At 39.1% G+C, this 19581-nt stretch overlaps 3 protein-coding genes across 4 annotated transcripts; all 3 read right to left on the reverse strand.

The window, feature by feature from the left end:
• Positions 1 to 35: 35 nt before the first annotated feature.
• Positions 36 to 3836, reverse strand: LOC135633110 (pollen receptor-like kinase 4). Its single transcript, XM_065142215.1, has 4 exons — positions 3752 to 3836; positions 1680 to 2750; positions 945 to 1565; positions 36 to 870 (listed from the first exon to the last, which is right to left on the reverse strand). Exons 2-4 carry the CDS (start codon positions 2356 to 2358, stop codon positions 227 to 229), a joined length of 1944 nt encoding a protein of 647 aa, XP_064998287.1. The 5' UTR covers positions 2359 to 2750; positions 3752 to 3836; the 3' UTR covers positions 36 to 226.
• On the reverse strand, positions 3570 to 10990 carry LOC135633113 (uncharacterized). 2 transcript variants are annotated; one of them, XM_065142224.1, is made up of 10 exons: positions 10865 to 10990; positions 10628 to 10742; positions 9599 to 9780; positions 9316 to 9461; positions 6689 to 6780; positions 5335 to 5678; positions 4826 to 4895; positions 4457 to 4519; positions 4025 to 4211; positions 3570 to 3834 (listed from the first exon to the last, which is right to left on the reverse strand). In XM_065142224.1, the coding sequence occupies exons 1-9, from the start codon at positions 10936 to 10938 to the stop codon at positions 4026 to 4028; spliced, it is 1272 nt and encodes a 423-aa protein (XP_064998296.1). In that variant the 5' UTR covers positions 10939 to 10990; the 3' UTR covers positions 3570 to 3834; position 4025. The 2 variants fall into 2 exon arrangements, with proteins under 2 accessions (XP_064998296.1, XP_064998302.1); XM_065142230.1 differs by lacking the exon at positions 10865 to 10990 and having other exon boundaries at positions 9599 to 9767; positions 10628 to 10745.
• Positions 10991 to 11399: 409 nt separating this feature from the next.
• Positions 11400 to 17196, reverse strand: LOC103978631 (probable serine/threonine-protein kinase PBL17). The gene is made up of 6 exons (XM_009394479.3): positions 16927 to 17196; positions 14943 to 15268; positions 14006 to 14141; positions 13027 to 13163; positions 12388 to 12511; positions 11400 to 12129 (listed from the first exon to the last, which is right to left on the reverse strand). The coding sequence occupies exons 1-6, from the start codon at positions 16955 to 16957 to the stop codon at positions 11537 to 11539; spliced, it is 1347 nt and encodes a 448-aa protein (XP_009392754.2). The 5' UTR covers positions 16958 to 17196; the 3' UTR covers positions 11400 to 11536.
• Positions 17197 to 19581: the final 2385 nt, after the last annotated feature.

Raw genomic sequence — 19581 nt, forward strand, 5'->3', positions numbered from 1 at the left:
CAGGAAGAACAGGGAAGAAAAAGACAAATATGTGATTTTGTCCTAAATTAACATATTAAAAATAGACAAATTTGATCAGTTTACACACTCCACTTGTATCAAGAAACATCTACAACACTAATCACCCACATCTGCTTTTAAATGTTTGGAATGGAAAGGTAAATCGTGTCACTGTTCTTTGAAGTCTTCCCCTCGAGTCATTTCTTCAGTTTCGTGGACAGAGAACTCATCTTTCCATCATGGCTTTCGAGGAGAAGCCTTCGCCCTCGCTGCTGATCAAAGAACGCTCCGTACCACCTTCTCTTTCCTTTAGCTCTTCGATCTTCTCCAGCGCTTCCTTCATCTCCCACCTCTCGTCGACATCTGCCTCACAGCACGCAATACCTATCTTCAACAGCTTCAACATCTCCTCCTCGCTGTCCTTGGTTCCCTCCATGTTCTTGTCGAACACTTTGCTGGTCCCCTCTTCTCCGGCGACGGTGTTCACCCAGCTCGCCAAGTCCGCACCGGCGCTCCCCTCCGCCAGATGATCCGCCGGAAACTTACCTGTTAGGATCTCGAGTATCAGCGTTCCGAAGCTCCACACGTCGCTTTTCTTGGAAGGTTCGCCGTGTTGGGCGCACTCCGGGGACTTGTAGGCCACCATGACCTGAGACGCGGCAGCCTTCTTCATCACCGGGACGAGGGCGTAGTCTGTGAGGATGGGCTCAAAGGAGGAACTAAGCAGCACGTTGGAGGATTTGAGGTGGCCATGGGGGACGGTCAACATCGGGAGCTCGTCGTAGAGGTAAGCGAGGCCTCTCGCGACGCCTTTGACTATCTTCAACCGCGTCGGCCAGTCGAGCGGTGGAAGCTTCGAGCCGCGGTTACCTGCGCATGGAGGCAGCTCATGATCATGTGGACCATGAGGTCGCGAGGCAGATCATGATCGTGCAGTTCACTACCATGTAGCATGTGGGCCAAGCTTCCATTGGGGATGTACTCGGTGATCAGCAGCTTCTCCTCCTTCTTGTAGTAGTAGGCCACCAGAGGAAGCAGGTTGGGGTGGGACAACCTCCCCAGCCTTCTCATGTGCTCTTGGAAGTCTTCTCTCCCCACTCCTTTCATCTCCTTGAACCGCTTGACGACGACGGCAGGGCCGTCGACCAGGGTCGCCTTGTAGGAAGACCCGAAGTTTCCGCTGCCGAGGACCTCAGCGGAGGCCCGGAGGAGATCTTGCATGTCAAACTTCCTCCTCCACTCCACAACGAACGACAGCTTGCCCTGCTCCTTCTTAGGGGCCTTCTTCCCTCCCCCGTGGTGCTTTTCTGGTCCAAGCTCAGCATCGGCTGCTGCCTCCAAGTGCTCGATCTTTTCGGAGTTAGTACTGGTTTGAGGTCGGTCCACCGTGGTCTCTTCTTTTTTGTTACGGCGGCGGAGGAGGAGGAAGACGATGAGTGCCATGACTGCTAACAAGACTGCGACTGCGATCAGAATGATAGCGACGAGGAGAGCGGGCGCGAGCTTATGCTTCTTTGGTAGATTGCAGGAGACAAGCAGCGGCGGGCCACACAGATTCTTGTTGCCTATGGAGTTCATTTATGACTCGGTTACGTTGATGTGATGTGATGTGTATATATATATATATATATTGATGAGAGAGAGAGAGAGAGAGAGAGGGGAAGAAGAGGAAGGCTGACCTTCAAACAAGGTTGCACTCATATTGCTGAGCCTCACCGGAATCGGACCCTCGAGGTTGTTGTAGGAGACGTTGACGACTTGCAGCTCCGGCTGCCAGAGATCCGGTAGGTGCCCCTCGAAGCTGTTGCTGTCCAGCCCCAGATCCATCAGTTTCTCCGGCACCGTCAGAGAGGTCGGGATCGGCCCCGAGAAGTTGTTGTGAGACAGCCACACCTTCTTGAGCGCTCGCATCGTGGAGAACATGCCGTCCGGTATCTCGCCGGAGAACCGGTTCCACGATAGGTACAGAGACTTCAGCGCCGGCAGCTTCGTGAAGTCTGGTATCCCTCCCTCGAGGCTGTTGTTGCTGAAGCTGAGCGCGCGGAGGCTCGGCAACCCCGTGAGGATGTCGAGGTCCAACGCGCCCAACAAGCTCATGCTCTCGAGCTGCAGCGTCGCCACCTTCCCGTTCTCGCAGTAGACGCCGGCCCATGCCGACACGTTCTGATCGATGCACGGGCCGCGGGTGTCGACCCAGGTGGCCAGCACAGCGTCGCCGCCGACGCCAGGGGACAGCGTCGCCTTGAACTGGAGGAGAATGCGGCCGTCGTCCGACGCGCCCGCGGGGTGCCGCCACGGAATGAGAGAGAGGAGGAGCGTCAGGAGCTGCAGCGGCCATGGCACGGACTGGTCGGCCATGGCGCGGCGCCAGGGAGCCTATGGGGTGGTCCAACCGGCAGTGGCGCGGACTGGGATGGGAATGCAGATGGGTTGTGACAGCATTGTGGTGGTGATGGAAGAAGGGATGGGAGGAGGGAGAGGAGGGGGAGGCGGGTGGAGGGTGGAGGTGAAGGGCTAAGAATAGTAGGGGAACGAGGTTGGGATGAAAGCGACGGAGTCCAATTTTGGTTACATGCTATGTCTCAGGTTGCCTACGAGCTGGTTTAATCTGTTCACAGAGACTTCCATGGCCAGCCATCGAAGAAGAGGACGACACAGGTTCCTCCATGTCAAGGGGGGGCCGCATGCATGCACCAACCTCTCCATGGCCACCACTCTCTGATTGGTAGATGGATCTAGGGCCCACCAGCCTGCAGATGGGTCCCACATGAAAACCAAGGTGAATGATGCAACAATATAGCATAGCATGGAAACAGGTGAAAAATGCTACATCTCTGTGAAGCCTGATAGGGTGTAATTAAAGACTACAGATTGTATATTAGCTGATAGAAATTAATATTCCCATATGATGTATGTAATGAGGGAAAGCATGCACATTGGTAATTGGCACTTGATATGCATGTATCATAATGTTATTTCAGAGCTTGTTGAACAGTAGTTTTGTGCAGGCTAAACAATATGAGATGATAAACTTCTTCCATGGCACAAATAGTCCATCAGAATGCTTCATCATTCATAGAGTTTTCCTGCTTGCAATAATGAATTAATCAATCAATGCAGGTATCAAAACTTGGTTCACTAATATGAATAGCTCAAACAACAATCTGAAGACTGCAAGTTCAGTGTCTTGACTTCAAAGCTCAATGTTTTAACTGAAATTGTCTTTTGTCTAGAGATTTCATAATTAGCTCACAAACAAGGTAACTCTGAAAAAGTTCTATTGAATTTGATAGATCAATTAAAAAGTTACATTCTAGATCAAATCATAGAATAAGCATGCAGGAGAGTCGAAGAGGTCAAGACTATCTTATTTATTCAGATTGTGCATGTTCTAATTCTAAGATAAAATTGGTGGACAAGATTTATGTGCACAGATAGCCATAATGATAAATGCCCTTGCTGCCATGAAAATTGGAATTGTGTGTTGACTTAAAACTCTGGAAATATCATCTGCAAAAGGGAGTTGCACACAGATTACTGCCACTAGGGTGCACATATTAGGAAGCAGGTTCAAATCAAACAAAATTCCTGACATTTTATATCAACTTAACATTCTTAATTCAACATGTAGTTTACAGATAAAATATTAAAAGAAAAAAATTAACAGCTCAAACAAAAAAAAGCTTGTGTAAGAAGTGTTGGCAATCTAAATGGAAGTGAACACTTTGATCACAATCAGAGTTCTCTGTACCTTTGTCTTCTGGAACGTAAGTGAGCAGGTCAGGTTAGGCAACAGCAAAACCATTTAGAGAAGCCAGATCAGACTTCACCAAGCTGCAAGCAGGTACAGCTTCAAATTCAATAGCTGGCTACTTGTAAAAGAGAGTGTGCTACACTTAATAGTTAGAAATTGCCTAAAAGAAATAAAAGTTCTATGGCTGTGGATGATATCATCCTAGTCAGCATCTTTAAAGCCTTAAGTTAGTATCTTTAAAAAAATTTAGGAAAAAAGTGACTATTTCACCTCATCTAATGAAACAAAATTCTTGTTTGAATTCTTCATATCCGACGTTAACAAGGCAAAGGCCGTCAGGAGGAGCAGGAGGGGCTGTGGCACGCCTGCATGTGGCATCCATCAGCTTAATTAGAGCATCATAATCTGCGCCTGCTGCTGCCTCTCTGATGGCAGTTGCCACCAGAACTCGGACCATCTGCAGGAAAACCACGCAGGGCACCAAGAGTTGATTGATGATCTTAACTGGATTATGAATGGGCAAACAAGAAGAAACCAAAGATTTCACCAAAATGAACTAAAAGCAACAAGTTGAATTTATCAGATAGTGGCTGGTTCAGAACAGCGTGTTACTGCATATCAATATCATTTATGTTAGAAGATTACTGGTACCTTCTTAGCTGCTTAAAAGATTCAAAGCCATGAGTATAACAGTGATATTACCTTCCTTAAGAAGCGATTCGCAACAAGCTCCACACACATCACCCTTTGAAGATATGCATAGTCCTAGAAACAAACAAACATCCTCTCAGAATAAAAACACACATTTTTCAAATGATGACATGTTTCAGTTGCACAACAATGGACAGGGACAACCAAGAGATAGGAGTGACATAGACACAATTTTAAACCATTGCCGTATTCCAGTCAAAAACAACCCAAAAACAATCTGATTTGTCGCTGAAGTTGAAACATTTTAAGATAAACATTTTAATAAATAAAAGGTGAATCTCATATATAGGCAAAACAATTTCCAAACAATAAATCATTCTTGTGACTTAAGATATGGTCATGTTTGTAAGATAAAATAACCTCAGTGTCACTGGGCAATTTAGTTTCTGCAGCTCGAGCATGAAACATAAAACACTCTGTTGGTGGTCCACTGCAAGAATAAATCATGGGAGAAAGAAAGTCATATAGTGAATTGAAATAACTTCTATATCAATAGAAAAATAAAAGATTCAGAGTCCCAATATATTAAACTAAGAGAAGGAATAAATAAGTTCTATAAAACAATCAACAACTTGGTCATAAGTGATGTTTAGACCAGTATGAGGACTTCTATGATGAAAATTACGTAAAAGCTGACAACAGGTTTCAAAACTAAGGTTTCATATTTATTTGACAAGCAATTCCTCTTTTCCATCTAGCACAAATTCATTTTTCCTAAAAGCAGAAGTACCTTTGGCACACTTCCTATATTAAACACTTTCAGTTGCAGATACCATCATTTAGTTCTTTTTAAGAAAAATATCCAGTTTGTGTTTTAACTTGTTTCCATTAGGTACTTGTTTTTGTTGTTATTAAATAGCAGTTCTTACATGCTTCTTGAAGCTTTTGTATCACGTGCAAACATTTTGTATGACAGTGTCTTCCCTTCTAACTCTCTTAGGAGTTGATCCACCTTGCTTACACTAAAGCTTCTTCGTTTCAGTCCAACAATATCTGGGCTATCATCTTCATTCACATGGGAAAAAGTTTGTTGCTGCTCTTTCTCATCACCCTCCGGCAATCTATTAATCTGGTCATCCTCCTCTCCATCAGAAGTCCTTGTCCAGTCACTTTCAGAACTACTTATGATTGATTCTTCATTATCATTAAGGGGAAGAATGTAAAAGTATCGCCTCCATTTGGCTGCAAAATTGGGATGAAATACACGTCCAACCTGCAATAATTCTTTCCCATCAGGAGCTTGAAAAAGGTGACTGTTATAAACCAAATAAAGGTGGTAATGAACCTCAAGTTGAGGAAGTCAAAAAACAATTATAATGTGATAAAAGTATACGTTTAAGAACCAACAAAAAATTGATAGCATGAAACATTTACAGATTCTACTTGAGCTGGAAAACAAAACAAAAACAATGAGAATTGTCAACAATAAGGGAAAACTTGAGAAGCAGGATAATAACAAAAAGTGTTTGGAACTCCCAACAAAAAGAAGGGTCTTTGTTCCCCAAAGAACCTATTCAAAGAAGAGATTCTGTTATATCTTTAATAATGCATTGCCACCAAAAGTCCAATTATTTCTCTTAGTCACTACTGATTGAAATTACATATCCGATCATTAAGGTGCCCTACAATATAGAAAACATTGTGGTTTTGCTAGTTGAGCACCAAATAATGTGGGGCATGTAACTGAACGAGGTAATAATTAATCCAGGCAGATAAAAGAAAGAAACAGGATCACAAGGGCAGGCCATAAGATAAATTTTCATACTGTATGTGACATTTGCTAGTTGAGCACCAAAAACAAATTAGCTGTAATTTTCTAGATCCTCGTCCTATAATGAAATTTATGCTGCAGGAAAACTGCATTTCAGTGAGCTATCTTTAAGCTTATTAAGTTTAAAGATTTCCATTGCTGTCAGAAGAGAGTTACTGGATACAAGTATAAGGGATCAACATCTGTTCACAAAACCAAGGTTCCATGAGATTTTCTACATACCTAAAAAGTCACCAGATGATAAAGTCTCAATTAGCAAACAGCTAAAGACAGTAAAATAAGCTTGTACTACCAGGTCAGCAGTTGCAATATTGAAGGATATAATAGACAAAGAAATTTCAACTACATAGTTGCAATACATTAACTTCATTAAATGGTCCCCTGCCTAGTCCAATTATTGTCCTTTATATCAAAGACCCTTAGAAAGAGAATGCACTTTAGTAGAAACCTACCTCAGCCACATGCAAAGCTCTGAGCTTCCCCGGAATTGCTTCATTGATGGTGTCCTTTATGTCTTCACATTTAACATCCTTCCTCCAGGTATCTAGTAATTTGGAAAAGATATAATCAGGTGAAACCAGAAGAGTAAGTTTATAAATGCTTCTGCGTCATCTAATAGAAATGAACAAAATTTCTTATGGCAAAGAACATGATCTTATTTATGGAAATTACAAGGTCATTATTAAAAGAGGATATAGATACAGCACCAAGATTGCGCTACCAGTCATAATAAAAAAAAAAAAAGATGTCTTGGTATTCATTGCAAATAAAGGTACATGCCAAATTCATGAATGTATCTGGGAACACATTTTACTACATGTATGAACTAAAATATGTACTGTTAGTGCTCACTACTTAATTGTTGTAACTAGAAATACACCCTCCAGTAATTATCAGGTACTAATTTCAGTAATGAAAATATACAAGAGGGAGAAACAAGCTGCAGTGCACACAGGAAGGAACAATTTACATTTAGGAATCAATTGCATAGCATGCAATTACTTCTTCATATTTTAGCATTTTAAGGACAAGAAAGCTGATCAGAAGTAAAGCAAATGATGCAACAAAATTATCATATAGCATGCCTTCAAGAGTTATTATTTGCACCAGTAAAAGGATAAAATAAAAATTAAGAGTTATGGATACCAATATCTATATCAGCTTAAGAAAATGAATGGTCAATAATTTTCATGACAAGTGGAATTTTACTTCAAACTAATCGATAAAATGTCCAAGTCATAGTGTATATCTGATTCATAAAGTATGTTATCTAACCAATTGACAAAATCATGTAGGTCTAAATCAAATGAAGGATATCAAAAGATACAGATTTTCAGGAGATAATCTTTTATGCAAATGCATGAAAACACTAAATGTCATTTTTATGTTTCCAACCAATACAGAATTCCTATAAATAACATTAGTAACATAGTAAAGGTATACATGTTTACATGTGGTATCCAGTATGGTAAGATTTATGTTTAACAAAGAACTGGATAATAGCACATTCCTATGTTAAAGGTCTGCACAAAAACGCTCCAACCCATTTATCCATATACAAGTAGAACATTTTGCATATGCAGAAGCTAAAATATATATCATTCGCCAAATAAGAAATTGTCCAATGTCAATCACAGGTGAACACAGGTCTGCTATAATAATTTACAGTTTGGTGCTAGCTTGCTTTTCAACAAAGAATCAAGAATGAAACCAGAAAAATCATACTTTCATTAGAAGTTTGATATAGAAATCTGATCTCATCAAAAGCGACAAGGATAATAATTAATAGATTTCAAATCACAGCAATAAGGATAGTAACTAATAGATTTCATATCACATAGAGTCTTATCAACAATCAATTTAATAGCACAAACAAAGGAAAAGGATCGGCAATACTTAGTTCAGCTGGGATCCTGAAAAGTAATTAGATTTATCTGGATGTATGCAAGACTTGCATTGCATCAATCCACTTCCACTTTTTAGTTCTCATCAACTACATTATTGTTTTCTAAATTCTTGGGTGGCCAAGAAAAACCAATAAACAGAGGACGTACTCTCAAAAGTAAGTTCCTCAATATCCAATAGCCAATACATGGATTCGCAGTGTTTCTGTCAACCCTTCAATACTCTTATTAACACCCTTTTCTTTCAAATTTTTGGTGGATTGCCAAAAAAATAATGAGAACTGAATCTTTAAATCTCTTGCACTCTATTTTGATCTTACCTCTATTTCTTTTCTTTGAACAGGACAAGTCAGATGTACGACCAAAACGCAATACTGCCGATACATATGGTGGTTTAGCTTGAATATTCTACCTGTGTGTCTAGGATTCTTTTAGATGCTTAAAAAAATAATAAAAGCCAGTTATTTTCATTATAACAGTTTGCTGCTCCTTCTAACAGATTGAAGCAATCTCAGACTATAAATTGGATGTTCTTGAAAGATAACTAGCTGCTAAACTACTGATATTAAACCATTACCGATTTACCAGAAGAAATGTCAACCAAAAAAGGGAGATTACTGACAGCGTTAATAGACAAATTAAAGCTTTTCCACATTGACCTATCATAAGAAAAGGGAGAAAACCTATATTGATCTCCAAATGCACTTACTCAATTGGAGGCCCTAATCTTCAGATTAAACACATTCAATTAAACTTGACTTTCTTAGTCTCAAACTAGGCTGACTATAGGCTTCAACATGCTGGTCTTTAACATTCGCAGACTGCAACAGTTCTTTTTCAATATGATCTACTGGATCTGGACCAATTTCCTAATTGGTAGGTTAAGTAAGAACCAGCAAGGAATAAGTGATCCATTAGGCAGAGTATACAGTAATCTTTGAATTTTTAAAACGAAACATTTAGGATGCCAAATTTGAATAACTTATATAAAATGCTTCATGACGTAGAAAGTTGAACAACCTAAGGACTGGGATGTTATCCTCACGAGTGGAAACCAGGAAGAATTGTCAGTAAACGACTGGAAAACCAAAAAAATATCAAACAAAAAAAAGTAGCAAAGATATGTAAATTGTAATACTACAGTATGACAAAAAAAATAGAATCTTTGAACTAACAAAATGAACAAACTTGCTGCAGAGCAGTCACCCCCTTGTCAGTGCGTCCAGCAACAACAGCACAGCCTTCAACAGGCATGGACTTCTCTTTTAGTTGCTTAGCTTTATTCTCATCAACAAATCTTCCAAGAAAATGTTCGACTATTCTGTAAAGAATAAGGGGAATATAAACAATAAACAAGATGAAAATACTATGACCTGTATGGTGATTGTCTTTCCTGAATCAAAGAGTCAGTACGAGCTGACAATTAAGCCTCATTCCTATAACGTGACCACAGCTTACCCTTGAACAGTGTGCAAACCAGGCTGCTTTTGCCACCCATCGAAACTTCCACCATGATATGACAAAACAATCTTAAATGTTAATCTTTTCCACCTTCCTGTCCGATGTTTACTGGGTTCAGTTGATGTCTCTGTTTCCTCACAGCCACAAGGCGTCTCCATAGTAACACCTGCACTATGGTCCTATCGAGAAAGGTCAGATACGAACATTTATTATTTGGCACAACCAAACTAATGTTTTTGAGGATAAAAGCATAGTGACACGACTGTGCTAGGACATGTTTTCTTTGATTTAAAAAGAATGGAAAATTTGGTAAAATTAGTATGAAAAGACAAGCAAGAGATGGCATATTAAGTAATACCAAATTAGCTGCTTTCCATTGTTAAAAACATACCTCTTAGAAAAGAATAGGAAGAACAACGTGTTAAAGTGATACATTTTGTTAGTACAAAACTAAAATAAAGGTGAAAAAAAAAAGGCAAATGGTTACCTCGGCAAAGAACAACTTGAGATCATTTCTGGCTAACAAATATCAGTTATGTATATCGTGTTATTCGTGCTCAACTTTAAGTTAAACCAAGTCAAGGTCAAGCCTTCTACAGTTGTGCCTCAATCGATCTGATGTCTTGCGCATCAAGTATATATGGTTTGTTAGATCAATTTGGGTTTTGTTGGAAGTTCTATTGCATCACTTCAAAATTGGTAATACCCCAAACTTAGTCATTTGCACAGAGAACCCGACACACTAACACCTAAATAGATAACGAAATCAAAAGGCCAACTACACGATGGCACTATGCTGACCATATCGTCAAATCTAATATGAAGTTCATAAAGCATAATCAGAATAGGAAAAACGTGGAAGTTTCCGAAAGCTCTAGCTTTGAAATTAATTTGGCAGCGGGGAAATTTCACATTCCAAAATAATGAATAGAAAAGACTTCGCCTTCGTTTTTCCTCCTTATCAGTTCAAGCTCCAACATATTCCAATAAAACCTTGAAATAAACTACACCAAGAATAACTCTTACCTCGGAGGGAAACAAGCTACGCAACGAGGAAGCCCCATTCCCGCTGCTAACCAAATCCGCATAGAAATCCACCACTTTCTGCCACGGCCGTGCGTACAGATATTGGAAACTCTCCCTGATTCCAAGGCGAAACACCCAAAAAGAAGAAACAAAAACCCTCAGAATCTAGAATCTAAGATTTCTCATCACGAATGGAGCCACAACACAAAGAGAGATCGGAGAATGATCCATCCGTACCTGGTGGTCCATCTGGAGAGGCGACAAGCGTCGGTGTGGTTGTAGTGGAAGTAAACCTTGGCGCCCTTCTCCATCGGTGCCGCGACTCGACTCAATACCAGAGATGTCGGGATCTTGGCGATTCTGAGATCATATAACCCCTTAGATGTTTGGGTTTCTATGGGCCTTCCCATGGATTTGGGCTTTAATACGACTGATGCTCCCTTTGATGACTCCACGAATAAATTAGGGCCCTTTTTTTATGCATATATTTGGCTTCTTTAGTTTCTTGTTTTATAAAAACAAAATTATATCTGATAAATTAAATATTTTTTATTTCTTGTTTTATATTTGGCTTTCTTAGTTTTTTTTGTTTAAATAATCAATTTTATACATTTCCAAGGGAGAATAGAAAAAAAAATCAAGATTCCATCAAGATCTTTACCGATTGGCTAGTTGATATCTTCAATAACATCAACACCATCGAATTCCTGTATCTTAGTGATGATTGCTGCAATTTCATGTCAGAATATATCTGAGATTCACAAAAACAGCCTACTTCAAATAGTTGGAGGTCATAAATTTCCATAAAAATTTTCATATATGTCTGATCTCATGTTATATTCCTAGATTTAAATGACAGATTCTAGAGGAAAGAAAAAAAAGAAGAAATACAATTTATACGTCGTCGGCTCAATAGGCAGGTGGCGTTGGAATTCTGTCATGATCGATTGATCTTCTACTTGGCTCATGTCTCTCAGACTCAGGTGAAGGACTGTACTGACTGAACTCCACCGGTGGCTCGCTGTTGCTTCTGCCATTTCCAAGCTTCTTTCTTCCCTTGGCATGCACATTTGATTCATTCTCTCCATTCTCGCTGGAGTTCTTTTCTAAATGGTCACTCACAATCTCTTTCGGAGCCTCATAGAGAGTCACAGCAGCTTCACTGCTCTGAAACAGGATGCCTTCCCAGTTCTCAGGCAGGTCTTGAAGGCTCTCAAGCGACTCGACTACTTGGTTCATTGTTGGCCTCCCTTTCGGGTTCTGGCTCAGGCATCGATATGCTAAACTAGCCACATCTGTTGCAACTCTGTTAGAATATTGCCCTTCCATTCTTGGATCCAAGATCTTTAGCAACTTCCGACCATTGATCAGGAGCGGTCGAGCCCACTCAACGAGGTTCTGGTGTCTGCTGGGCCTGCTCTTGTCCATTGCCCTTCTCCCTAAAAGCATCTCCAGCAATACAACTCCAAATCCGTAAACATCACTCCTTGCAGTTAAATGGCCTGGAATTAATGAAAGAAGTTATTAATTTAAGCTATACGCCCTAAAATAGAGGTAAAGTTGCTCAGAAACATGGGTTTTCTTTAGAGAAAAGGAATAGAGAACCAGAAAGAGTCACCTACTGCAAGGCATCTAGAGAAATATACAAAACAACATGTAATCGCTACACATTTGAGACACTCGATAGAAAGTGACTAGTAGCACTTAATTATCTGCACTCCCTTTTGCATAAAGTTGGGATTGTGATTTGAGAAGCTCACCAGTCATTATATACTCGGGAGCCGCATATCCATATGTACCAACGACCCGAGTGGAAACGTGAGTTTGGTCACCTGTAGGCCCCTCTTTTGCAAGGCCAAAGTCTGAGAGCTTTGCATCGTAATCCTGCAAAGTGAATCCAAGAATTAGACAATTGATGAGAAACAACTATGTTTTCATGATTTCTATATTTTCAGGTTATGAAAAACATATAAATGACCTTTCACAGTATGGGCATGCTTCAAAAGGGTATCCTTAATATTATTATACGATGGAGTTCCTTAGTTACTTGTTTTCATTGATTCAGTAACCACTTTTGTTGCTCACATACTGGACATTTGCAATTTTCTTTTTCAAATAATAAGTATGCATATTTTTTTGAATGGAACAGACTCATTATTTAGAAATTGATGAGTTCACACTGAATGAAATCTTTTTTATGTAAGTAATTGTGCTCTTAACCATATAACAGATTTATCTAATTTTGCCAATGTTATGGCCATAAAATTTATGGACTACAAATATATATAGGAACTTAATAATCTGTAACCGAGTTGTGTTTGCTAAATATAATAATGATAATGCAGATAGCTCTAGGGAATTTAAATATCCAGTCCAATGGTGCAAGAAGAGATACAAACTTCATCCAGTAAGATATTTGATGTCTTGAAGTCACGATAGATGATTGATCTTTCAGCTGCATGAAGAAAGGCTAGTCCTTTTGCAGCACCGAGGGCAATTTTCATTCGAGTAGACCATGGCATTGTAAGACAAACCCCTGTCAAGAAGGTAGAAATATTTCAGACGCACACAATGAATATAGAAAGTTACCAAGTTGCAAAGTTGCTTTTAGTGTATTGTCTTATACTTAATCATTGTATATTTTAGAAACTTATGTTTATTATATGGGAAATTAGATAGGGGCAATTGTGCTCATAAGCAAAAGGCAACAACTCATCATGTACAATTCCCAATACTTACTAATTTTGCCCCTAGCTTACTACTTACCCACTGGTTTACTTGTCACTTAGTAACTAGGAAGGATAAAGGATTAATTATTATTAATTGTTAGCCACATATGAGGATAACAAGATAGATTTATGTTATTATTAAAAAAATATAAGATAAAATTTATTTGAATATATGAAAAAACTTGAGGATAGATGAGATCTTTTTCATAATTCTTTCATACATAAAGATATCTAGATGTATAAGTAGGTTATTCCAGATTAGTGGTTCCAGGGGAAAGAGTCCATAAACAATTATAAACTACTAACATTGCTCTTAACAGAGCCCAGTGGCAGGAAGGAATGATATGATGAAGATAGTTAGTAGTTACAATTAATTGCTCTTGTTATACAAAAGCATAATAAACAAATCCATGCATATATACAAAAAGGTACATATATCCCAGCAATATCTAGTTTCTAGTAATAAAGTCTTCCTTCTTCATAGTAGATTAAAAAATTATTTATCTGTTGTCAAAAACGAAAAATGAAGTTATAATGGATAGATGGCCACAAATGACCATTTACTAAATTCCACAAACTCAGATATTAATATTTTTATACAATAACTAGTTAAGTATTGTAATGATATTCATGTCAGAGAAGTACTTACGTCGGAAAAGGTGCTTGTCAAGGCTGCCAGAAGCCATATACTCATAAACTAGCAGCCTGTGATCACCTTCACAGCAGTAACCAATAAGTTTGACAAGATTGGGATGACTAAGTTGCCCCAGATAGTTTACTTCTGCCTGAAAAACCCAAAAAGTAACTCATTTAATTAGTATTCTAGATGGATCACAGAGGTATTGGAAAAGGAATCCATCTTTGGTAATCATATGGCTGTCCAAATTTCTATTATAGGGTTTTGTCACAGGATACTAAGCATCTTGGACTTCCAAATAAACTGATATATGGATATATCTTATAATAGAGGAGCTGACCAAGACAAAACTTGGTATTAGTTTACTACACATGTCATGTACTCCTGAATTTTAAGTTGAGATGGAGCCAAAGGGGGACCAACAACGATTTCTCTTGACAGTAATGCCTCTCTGGATTTCCATAAGATATCTAAATAAGGTAACATAAATTACATCTTGGAAGATACCGTGGTTACTTGAAGAAATTTCATATTCCCATACATCTTTAGATATCTGCTTTTAGGGATGAACATCCCTTTAAGCCTAAAGTCAAAGAAGAGCAAATATGTAATATATATTTCCCAAAGAACGATAAAAGTGTTTCCAACTTATACAATCAGTGATATTGCCATTAAATAACATAATCATGATCTGCAGAATGCAACCCTTTGTTGTGTAGGTGACTTCATTTTATATAAGTTGAGGGTGTTTACAGCATTAACTCAACTACATACAAGAGGATGAAATAGATAAGACCTTAGGTGTAATCTCCACACCATTTTTCAGACAACTTGTTTTTCACTACAATTGCCAACTCATACATGGTGCAGTGAAGAAATTTTCATGCTGATAGAAAAAATATCACAAATTTGGCTTATAAATATTGAAAAAGTACAAGGGAGAAATTACCAGCCACTCCTTGTCTCCCTGCAAGCCATCTGACTTGAGCTCTTTCACAGCAACTTGGATGGTTTCAGAACCTGGCCTGACACTCTCATCAATAACACCTTTATATACAACCCCAAAGCCACCCTCTCCAAGAACCTGATCTGGCCGGAAATTCTTGGTAGCAGCTCTCAATTCACTATACGTGAATATATTGACATTTCCATATCCAGATATCAGCCGCAGATCATCCACATCCTTCGGAGGGGCTAATGCACTTATAACATTATTTTGAGATGTATCATTATTCTCGTCAGGATACAGCGATGCAGTTGCTTTACCGATTTCAACTGGCAACATTGATGATAAATCAGGTACAAACATATAGTTGCTTTAACAACAACTCTCATTTAATATGGATACAAACTGGACTACCAACACATAATAGAGTTGCAAGACGATTTATTATTGATTTATAGTAAGGATATTTATATCCAAATTTGTACCATAGCGACAGTGAACACAACAAGGACAGTACCTTCCAGGCACAACAAGTTTCAACCTGTGCTGACTTTGTTAATTTCAGCACCCATTCTTTAGATCTTATTGTTTGTTCTTCTTAGATTTTGAGCTATGATTACTATGTCAGAAGAAATATGGATATCTTATTATGATGGGCGAGCAGGGAAATATGTTTATTAGAAAATAATGAAAGAAAAGTAGTTAACAAGCCTATCTTCATCATAGCAAGTTTTTTTTTCCCCCTCTAAAAAGTATAAACACAGCCCATGCAACGCAAAGAGATATCTTTCTTTGTTTTAACATGGTTTTTCAAAAACGCAAATGGGTTTTGGTATAGATGGAGAGTTCTGTCAATTGATTGACTTGCAATATTGCTTACAATTTCTTCCAATTCGACCAGGTCGCTATGAGCAGGATTCTGACCAAAACATAATTGACAGATTTAAAATGTAGACCTCAAGTAAAGGTGGTGGGAATATTATTGGTTTTACTGAAAGGTCACAAATTCAAACCCAAGTTATGTCGATAAGAAACCTTTGTTCTGGCATCTCAAGATGCATTCAGAGAACATCAAAATACAACCAAGAAACCACCACGATAATAACCACAGCAAAAAATGCATAGTCATTTTTAGTCAAAGCAAAGTCTCTCCCTTGACGTGTTCCTAAAAAGACATTATTCCCATGCATTATGGCATTCTGGACGTACGAAATTCTCACAGGATCCTTAGGAAGCATAACAGGTCCATATTTTTGGTCCCCCTCAAGCCCATGAAAACTTTTACCCTAAGATGTAGCAAATCATAGGTATCCTGATGCACGAGCTTGATATCCGCATTCCTAAGAACGCTGTCCAGTAAATGCACACAATTCTTATAACCTTCATAAAAGAAAGTATGGAAGTACCACAAACGTAAACAAATATTTGGTTAGACTATCACATTGCACTTGGGAAATGCAAATCCCTAAAACAAAATTTTACAGCAAGATGCAGAAATTGATGCAAAATTTTGCCTCGAATCCTAACATAGATACACCTGCAGCTAATAGAACAGTGAAGAGACAAATGCCCTCTTCTACACAACCAAGGAAATGCAACCTGAATCAAGACCAACTAGTGATACTCTTGCACGACCATACCTCATCCCACGTCAAGATGCTAAGACGCTTTCACTTCTGACTTTTTTCCCCAAAATCTGAGTTTGACCTATTCATACACCTGGTGAACCTAAAGATCCACTAATCGGGACAATGCGATCAACCACAGTGCTTCATTCCACATGGGACGAGCTAAAATTCCACCAAGCAGCATAAAGTTGCAATCTTGAACAAAAACCATTCAGCTCAATCTAAACTCAAACAAACAAATCTCGCTAGAAACACTCAAAATCGTCAGTCAACGAGAAAGCCCTCGCAGCTCCTTCCTCCACTACGGTTAAAGATCCAGCATCTAGGGGATGTAAGAAAGAAGAAGAGAAGAAGCTTACTTTGCTCCTCCAAAGACATGCAAGCCCCCATCGCTGTCGGATCAGGTCCGAAGCGTCTCAAGAGTTCATCGACGCCGATCTCCCGCGGTCCGCCGGCGAATAGATCGGATCCGCGTCGGCGAGCTCGGGATCGAGGAATTGCCGGATCAAGAATGAGATCTTAAGAAGCTTCAAAGAAAGAAAAATGAGATCCTCCTTTGGAAGAAAGAAAAGGGGAACATTTTTCCTTGATTCTTCTTATCATTAATTATAATTCGAGTTCTGGTGTTCATAGTGGTTTATCGGAAGGTATAAATAGTCGCCCGAATCGGGTAAAAGCTTATTTACCGGCGGACTCCGTTTACGACAATGCCCTCGTGATAATGCCAATATTACGATAGGACCATCCTATAAATCACTGTGGCTGACTATTATTGATGGTTAACTTAGAAAGCATAAATCACATTAAATATCCTGGAAAATCTCATTATGAGTAAACGATGAATATTAAGGATACTGCAATGGCATATTCACTTTCATTAAGGTTCAGAATCCAATGCATCAAATAATATAGCTTGAGCTTTAGGTAATGAATGCTTTCCTCCATCTGAGCTTCTTATACAACTCTGAGCAGTACCACAATGAATCCAGAAAACATAGTTTACTCACCTTCTGGTTTCAGCTTATAAGACAAACTTGAGACCCTCATATTTGTTTATCCATTTGATCATCTCAAATACTTCCTTCTTTTTAATCAAGAAATAGTTTCCCTTTATTGATCAAGATTCAGTTTACTGTCTCTTGTCAAATGTATCTCCTAATCATCTGAGAAATGCTACAACAAAACAAGGGAAACAGTAGTTGAATACATGCAGCTTAACAAAGCTTCTCATATTGGCACTGCAGCTATCTATGCATTGATCTCACCATATTGTATGTATATGTATATGTATATACTCGAAGGGTCTTTTAGGGAGATAGGGTTCACCAAAGAAATTATGGGTTGCAGACACGTCCATTGCATCTAGAGCTTGAGATCTGCACATAAAGACTTGACTGCAAAGGCTTATGTGTGCGGTGGGAAAAGCTTTGACATGCACACCCACCCAAATGCAAGGGAAAGGGAGGGGGGGGGAAGATGACGACAGGCTTTGTCCGACTTCCATGGATTCAACGCTTGCAAACTGTAGCCGAGACTTGTGAATGGATCATGAGCTCATGGGAAGGTCGGCCATGGTGGTGAGTGGGGTCGTCGCGAAGCTTCCTAATGCTTCTCGGTCGTCAGCGTTGTTTCCAGGTGAGGTTGGTGAGAGCTCGACAGCAGCGGAGGGAGACGGCGAAGACCTCACTGGCCCATGCAGTGAACGACTGCTTCGATTCCCTTATCATCAATGGAGATATGTCATGTCTTGCATGCATCTGTCTTCCTCCTGTAATTATTTCTTGCTTGCTCGTTTAAGGCAGCCTTAAAACTTTGTATCCATTTGTTGAACACTTTTTCAGTAGGATTCCTTTATTCAATATTCATTGACATAAACATAAATATACTATAAAAAGACTAAGTATTTAAGTTGTGAGAGCCTTTTTAATCCTTAATAGTTGAACTATTCTCTAAACTCTCTCTATTTTCATTTGGATTGGCAAAAGGCATTCGTGTTGATCTCTACTTCATACTTGGAGATAGAGATGACAATGGATTAAACTTGTTCTTGTGACATCAATTCTATCTTACCTACTTGTCGATTTCAACTTACAAAATGCAATGCGGAAGATGCAGCGGTCAAAGCTTTGATGAGCGGCATGCAATAACACGTAAACGCGTTAGGACCGATCGTCTTCTTCCCATCTCCTCTCTCCTTCAACCTGTCTTTTCTCAGTCCATTTCACAAGTCTTCAACCACAAACCTGTGTCTGAAACCAAAGCCGACTTGGTCGTCTCCCTTACTGCTCCACATAGCTTCACCGAGGACCATTTCATCTGCCGCGTTTGGCTTCTTCTAGAAATCATTAGCTGTAGCCCATTGGTGGCGAGCTTCTATCGGAGGGACCAAGCTGACTTCTGCACACACAAAAAAGAAGAACAAGAGAAGGCAAATGAAAGCTGTACGAGCATAGTTCCGAAGAAGATGACCTGCCGATGCGAGCAACACCTCCACACATCCCAATCCAATTCCACATAAAAGTTTGATGTGAAAGGAGAATCAAGTAAACGTAGTTGTCTCAGAGTTTATCGTGATTGCCACAGGTGGTTGTCTCAAAGGAAAATTTGTATGTGGAATGACAATTATAACTTATGCATGTATAAGATGCGTAATTAATATATAGGTTATATAGCTTATGATTTATAGTACATATTATTAATGTAAGCATCTATTTGATTATGTATTTTATATTGTAAATAAACAAACGTATATATATATATATATGTATATATAACTTAAATAAAAAAGTAAAATGAGTTCCAAAGGGAAAATTTTTTATTCCTTTGAAAAATTAATAAGTAGAATCTCATATTAAAACTAACTCAACAAAAGAATAAATGCACATATTGGATTCCTTTGTGCATGAAAAACTCTGATCTTCTCAAAATAATTGAAGGGAACATAAATATAATAGTTCAATAAGCATTTTTGTTTTAGCACAAGTTTCATATCGAAGATCCGTGATAGAATGCGG

The sequence above is a fragment of the Musa acuminata genome, chromosome BXJ1-3 (assembly GCF_036884655.1).
Source record: "Musa acuminata AAA Group cultivar baxijiao chromosome BXJ1-3, Cavendish_Baxijiao_AAA, whole genome shotgun sequence".
Lineage (NCBI taxonomy): Eukaryota > Viridiplantae > Streptophyta > Magnoliopsida > Zingiberales > Musaceae > Musa > Musa acuminata.